At 37.5% G+C, this 7,230-nt stretch overlaps 1 protein-coding gene across 1 annotated transcript in view; it reads left to right on the forward strand.

Moving 5' to 3' along the window:
• LOC135197467 (uncharacterized) overlaps positions 1 to 7,230 on the forward strand; it is a 159,849-nt gene that overhangs the window by 151,551 nt on the left and 1,068 nt on the right. Inside the window, exon 2 of the mRNA XM_064224532.1 lies at positions 6,925 to 7,030. Within this exon, the coding sequence (XP_064080602.1) occupies positions 6,925 to 7,030 (106 nt within the window). The remainder of the gene's footprint in view (positions 1 to 6,924; positions 7,031 to 7,230) is intronic.

Raw genomic sequence — 7,230 nt, forward strand, 5'->3', positions numbered from 1 at the left:
CTACAAGAGCGATTTTATCAAAGATTTACCCTTTGGCATTTCTTAGTTCTATTAAGTCCCACTTGTAGGCAGTGCTCTTGAAATTATAGATTTTACGGGGAATTTTATTAAATTGTACGTGTCTGTGTATAGTAAAAAATTAGGAGGGAAGCGTGATTTGCGACTTAAAACTTTGGCTTTTGAAACTATTTTAATTAATGACATTTTGAACCTTGGGCGAGCTGGGGTGTATAGAGAGCGCTTTCAGATATATTATAATGATAGAAGACTAACCTTAATTTCCTTTCACGTAATCAAAACGTAAAGGAAAGACCGTAGAGTTTTCAAGTTACCTCGGGGAATTTTTCAAATGTTTCAAAGTACTGCATTATATACACATTTTTTTTATTATAACCATTCAAAAATTTAATTACTGAACAATATCTACATGCGGAGGTCTTCTGTCGAATTACTCAGATTGCATATCAGTACAAGTGTGAGCTGCTGGAAAAAAAGTGCGCGGTTGCCCACAAGGTATCGAGACCAGTTTCTCAGCCACTCGGGACCCAGAACTGAACATTGAACATTCGGTACCCAGAACTTGAACGTTCAGCAACATTCTCGAAGTGCACGACAAACCAGTCATAGTATGGATGGAAAGCCTGGCAGCTGACCGCATTTGTATCGAATAAAGAGAGCGCAGGCGCAGCATTTCTTGTCTTTGTCTCTCGCACTTACTATATCGGTTTCTTTAGGGAATGGAATATATATATTTTCTCGATTTCCTTTTTTTCGGTCTGTTTTATTTTCAAGCAGACTCAGATGTCTCGTGTGATCAAAGAGAAAATAGGTGTCTGGTTTCAAAGAAATGCCCCTTGCCTTTTCCTTATAGTAGGTCTAGTGACAGACATGTTTCTTTGACCTTTTGGTGTCGTGTGTGGTGTAATGCTTCCCTAACCTGTTGTAAGATTCGTCTGCGGATTCATTATATTATGCTCAAGCTGTGTTACTAAATGTCTATCTTTATATACAAGCATAATGGTTTTTGAGTTTGTAGACCCACATTTACTTCGTTATAATCAAAATGTTACCTCATTTCTCGGTTAACTAGTAATGAACTACCTACGTACAAGTCATGTTGTTTTATGTTGTAGGCATAATCTTGATATATGCATACGGAATTGCTTTTAAGCCAACTCCCTAAATATGAAATGTGGATGTGATATTTAGAGCAAAGCTAGTGTTATTTAAGCTTGGTCAGAGACGTAGAGAAGTGCAGCTCTGTAAGGAAAATCAGGATCGTCTTACAATTTCAAACCTGGAAATCCTGAACTTTGGGAAAGTGTTAGATAAAACGCAAATACGCCTGTAGTTATGTTTTTGTTTTATTTATTTATTTTTTTTTTTTCAAATTATGACACTTTCTTTTGGTAGGAATTTCCTTGGCAACACATACTCTATCTTAAGGTAGATTGATCCATCAACCTACTCAGACGAATAACCGTCACATTTATAAACAAATGTTTACGAATTATAATGATGATAGTAAGATCGAACAAAGGACATATTCTCATCCATATCCCAAAACGTGACGGTGCACTGATGCCTCGACAATAGAAAAAAAAGTGACGTTAGTACTATATGAAGTGACAATGAAGCCTATACTTGAGAAAAAGTGACATTAGTACTATGTGACGTGACAATGAATCTTCAACTGATAAAAAACCGAAAAAAAAAACTACCCTACCAACATTCATTAACGACTTTCGAATCTGTTTCTTCTTTTTTTAACTAAAATTAGAGTTTGGCCTACTGGTTGATTTTTCCTAGACACTGTTTTATGGACTGACCCAGCCACCACAACGTTCCCACTGAGGAGTTTTTCACACTTCCTAGGGTTGATTTACAGTAGTGAAGTTTGGCGTGGTAACTAAGCCTAACTTCTCGCGCTTCCCTCATAAGGGAGAATTCTGAAAGTAAGCTTATATGAGTCTACAATTAAAGTCTTAATTTTCCCGCGGTTTTGCAACATTGTAACAGGTTACGGGGTCGCAATTCGTATGGTTCATGACGCGAAGAGATTTGTACATCACGTGCGTTGATAAGGATTCCATTTTTCTTTATTATTATAATAATGTATCTACATCCTATAGGGAAAATGAACAGACAACGGATATTTCTTAAATCAGTATGTCATTGTAAAATCCTCGACAAGCTACAGGTGCATCTTAAATAATATAGTTCTATATCTGTAAGGTATTAAATATCACAGTGTTCACAACGTTTTCATATTTAAACCTCTATCTTTGGGAATCATTGAGGGAAAAGGTTGAAGGATATGGAAGATATAGTATATCACCATAAATTTCGTTATGTACGTGGAACAATGGAAGTATGGGCTTTCGAGTTAATTAGATAGTTATCAGAAGTGTTCATAGATGACGTGGATATCCGGGAACCATAATATGTAATGGCGTGTGGGGTTGGTAGAGTGCGTTTGATGATGCTTTAGATATAACTTTATAAGGTAGCTTTTAGTGAAGGCTATTTCATTGCTTAAAAGATTCAAATTTCATTCAGCAGTTTGAGAAAGTTTGACAGTAACTGCCAGCTACCTTGGTATCCAGTAAGACCAATTAACTTGTTTTGTGCCTAACATCAGACATTCTGTCCAAAATCTTCAAATGCAACTAATTACCCAGACATAGATTTCTCACCTGCACTGTTACTCACAAGCATATTATTCGGCCCTGTAACTGCAACCCCTTTTACTGTACCTCCTCCAGTCATATGTTCTTTCTTCCATCTTACTTTCTACCCTCTCTTAACAATTGTGTCATAGTGCAACTGCGAGGTTTTCCTCCTGTCACACCTTTCAGACCTTTTTAATGTCAATTTCCGTTTCAGCACTGAATGGCCTCATAGGTCCCATCGCTTGGCCTTTGGCCTAAATTCCATTGTTTGTTCTATTCTATCTCCGTGGTATGGGTGTTTTGGTAAACCCTGGGCAAATTCTTATATTATCGGTTATCTACTTGGTAGTCCCCTATGAATAGGGTTTAGGCCCCGTGATCCTAGGAAGGAAGCTTAGGTTGGTTATCACCATCACCAAGACCCACACTTGAGGATATATCACCCGTTCCTTCCTCGGAAAGCCAATAAGGCTCAGATTAGATTGAAAGAAAAACAAGTCGGGTAATGAACCTCGCCTTGAGGGGCGCCCCAGTTTCGCTTGCTTCTTTTCCCATGACCTCTGACGTCTGGGAATTAAGGCGATAAAATTCTTCCTCTACTTACGTAAAGGTCCTGGAGAAAGGGGGAAGGGATTCTGAGCCTTGAGAGTAGTTTAAATAGAGGTGGTGTTCGGTGTCGACCCGGAGCTTAGATTTTATTGTCGTATTGCAATGAGAGAATCCAGAGTTTCAAGGGAGTTAGTTGAACTTTTCAGCTGCAAACAGTGGAGGAGTTTCGTGAACTTTTTATATAAATATATAAATTACAGAGTCTTCCCCCAGATTGTAACGGGAACTGAATCTTCTCCGTTGTCTCGTTTGTATGTTGCTAATGTTAATATAAAATGTTCGAGCTATGTTATAGACAGCGGTGCGGTTGAAACTTAATCAAAAGATTGTGTTACAGCGACCCTTTATTTTTATAAAAGTATTTATATCTAAATCTTTAGTAAATCTATAACTGTTCAGCAAACGGCTATTTCACCTAATGTCAGTCTAGTGTACTTTCTAGCGCGCACGCGCTGGATGCTTTTGTCTGTAGTTTTCTTCCGAATACCCGCGATATAGAAAGATAAAAAGGCTCCTATTAGTAGGGGTAGGGAGTTGATATGATGAATTCGGCACTTCTGAAATGTTCTCTAGGTGATATAACTGCCATCACTATTGATTTTTTTATCTCTTATTTTATTTTTTTAATATCTGATCTCTTTCTGTGTTTCCTGTTATCGTCTGTAACTTTTCAAATGAACGCCTTATTCTTTGGAACGTTGAATTTCAAGTCAGTGGTACCTTTAAGCTTGTTCCATATTAATAGGGGTATGTATTTGAATATTTAATAATAATAATAATAATAATAATAATAATAATAATAATAATAATAATAATAATAATAATAATTAATATTTCAATGATGGGCAAAATTGAACTTATTTTACACTAAAGTATTTCAGTCTGGAGTCGTTTCTGGGAATGTGATAGCTTGTTTATAACAGCAATGATTACATAATGATGTTTCAAGGAACTTATAATTAATTTTGGTTTTCATTTGTGGAATTATTCTGACTTGAAATCACATTTCCAGCGTTTTTTGGATGTCAGTTATTCCGTCTTTTACGTGGAGAACCTATTTCTTTTAAATAGGTCCTTCTGAGATTACTGCCCTAATTATGCCAACTGTGTTGTCAAGCTAACTTGTGTATATAGTTAGATAATCACGCGCACAATGCTATGTTACGAAGTAATGTCTCTATATTCTGCATGATTTTAAATACAAGATGCTCATCAAATTTATCTTACAAAGGTCGAGATCATGTGCAACAATTTGAAGGACCTATTCGTACTTACCTGTAGGGAGACAGTGCCTTCAGTGCACCCCATGTGTTGCATTGTATGCATTACTTGAAGTCCTTTGCAGCGTCTCTTCGACCCCTAGCTGCAACCCCTTTCATTCCTTTTACTATATAAATAAAAACCTCCGTTGATATTCGTTCTATCATCTTACTTTTCCACCTTCTCCTGAAAATTGTTTCACAGTGCAACTGCGAAGTGTTTCCTCCTGTTACACTTTTAAACCTCTTACTCTCCATTTTCCTTTCAACGTTGAAAAACATCATAGGTCCCAGCGCTTGGCCTTCTGCCTAAATTGCATATCCTATCTATCTATCTATCTTCCCAGAAGCCACCGCCTTATCTCAAAAATTATCCGTCGATGAGAAGTTCCTCCCGCCAGCTCCTGCTCTTCTTCTTCTTCCCCGTTCTCCCGCGCAGAATCAGTGCCTCTTCTTCAACCGCATCTTATTAGGAGTCGGGTTTCGACGACCGCGAGAGAAGGTCGTTCACATTCCTTCCGAGAGAAATCGAATAAAATACGTAACCTAAGAAGAAGAAGAAGAAGTTAGACGTTGTTGTTAGATTGGTAGGCGAGAAGGAGGTTGGTTTCAAATAAAACTGGTCTTTTGGTCATTGTTACAATACTCCATGCGTGGTATCTACGGGTCTCGGGTGGTCTCTTCGTGAGGGCGCGGCTCCTTTTTCGTAATTGTGGTCTCTTGTGTCCTCCGTGTAGGTGAAAAAGGGCTCGTGAACCTGGGTGGACCGCATTGATGGTATTAGCTATGGATATAGAAAGGAGGCTCGATCTTGTGTATATTATATGTACGTATGTGTGTGTGTTTTGGGTATGGTAAGGTTGTAGAGTAAGAGCCAATATTTAGGTTCATTTGATATTAAATGCTTGCTCAAAAAAGGCATTAAAGCATGCCTATTTATTCGTTTGATGCATTTAAATTGTAATGAATGACTGGTAAAGTGTAAACAGATATTTTATCAATGCTGTCGAGCAAACTGCGGATATTCAGTAAAGTTATGTTTAAGGGACTCAAACGAAAAACCAATGTAAAAAGTTGGGGCCACATATTTCTCTCTCTCTCTCTCTCTCTCTCTCTCTCTCTCTCTCTCTCTCTCTCTCTCTCTCTCTGTAAGATGATCATGGTTCGAGGTCAACCTCGGACAATTCGATTTCAGCATATCGTGACGTGCTTTCAGGACGAGTGAAACTTGAAACTGTATTGATTCTATTGTCATCGAAAGAAGGATCTGCTTTTTTTTTCATATAATCCCGTAGGGAGGGTTAGTGCCGTCAGAGCACCTCTTGCGGGTGCACTGTAGGCATTACCTAAGGTTCTCTGCAGCGTCCCTTCGGCCCGTAGCTGCATTCCCTTAAATTCTTGTTATTGTGCCTCTTCCATTTATTCTCTTCGTTTTGTCTCACTTTCCACCCTCCCCTAACGATACTGTTTCGTAGTGCAACTGCGAGGTTTGCCTCCTGTTACACCTTTAAAGCCTTTCCACTCCGTTTTCCTTTCAGCGCTGAATGGCCACAAAGGTCCCAGTGCTTGGCCTTTGGCCATAATTTTTTATTCCTTTCATTCCCATTTCATTCGTTTAATCTATTTTATCAGTGCTATTTCTTAAGTATTTTTTTATCTCTAGCTACTTCTGTGTACTTTAACATTAAATCTTCGTTATGTGTAGAGTATGAACAGAGAAAATACTGTTGATACTATAAAAAAGAACAATATATAATATTTCTTAAAATGAATATTTGGCGAGTTGTGATAGTTTGGCATATGATGTGAAATTTTTATAATGCCACCACCAGCTTTCAGAAATTCCTGACTGGAGCTGGTATAGGTATCCAATCCTTGCATAAATATTACTACTATATATTTATAGTATATATATATTATTAATATATATAAATATATATGTATATATATATATATAATATCTTTTACTCTAGTACTAAGGTATAATATGAAGTTAAAAGGCCTATTGAAACACTATTTGACCGTTGCAACCATATATTTCGGGCACTTCCTTCTGTGCCCCTGATCACTGGTAAATGTGATCAGGGGCACAGAAGGAAGTGCCAGAAAAATATGGCATATGTTATATATATATATATATATATATATATATATATATATTATAATATATATATAACATATAATTATGTTTCAGTATATGTGTACCCAAAGATATCTCTATTTCTCTGCAAACTCTCACCGTATTTTAATGGGTGCTGTTTTAGGCAAACCACAAATAACTTCCTGTTTGTCTCCTTAATCCATGAAAGAAAATGAAATATTTTATATATTAGTAATAGCAGTAGCCAGAATTTGCATTTGACATTGCTCCTTTCCTGTTCCAGGTCGGTTACACCGCGTTACAGCGAGCGGCCTGCGAAGGGCACGTGGACATAGTCCGCCAACCTCATCAAGAAAAACACCGCCAATGTTGACCACCAAGATGATCAGGTAAGTAGGTCACCACGCATCCCTTTTTTCTTTTTAAGGAACAAAGTAACTTCGTTCTTTGAGCACTGAAATACACTGCATCTTATTAAAGCTGGTTCATAGTTTGTTCGAATAGTAGTTGTGCTAATGCTCAGTGTATTATTTTACCAGCGCTGTTCAAGAAAAGAGGGGGCTTCACACACACATATACGTATATGTAT

The sequence above is a fragment of the Macrobrachium nipponense genome, chromosome 21, assembly GCF_015104395.2.
Source record: "Macrobrachium nipponense isolate FS-2020 chromosome 21, ASM1510439v2, whole genome shotgun sequence".
Classification (NCBI taxonomy): domain Eukaryota; kingdom Metazoa; phylum Arthropoda; class Malacostraca; order Decapoda; family Palaemonidae; genus Macrobrachium; species Macrobrachium nipponense.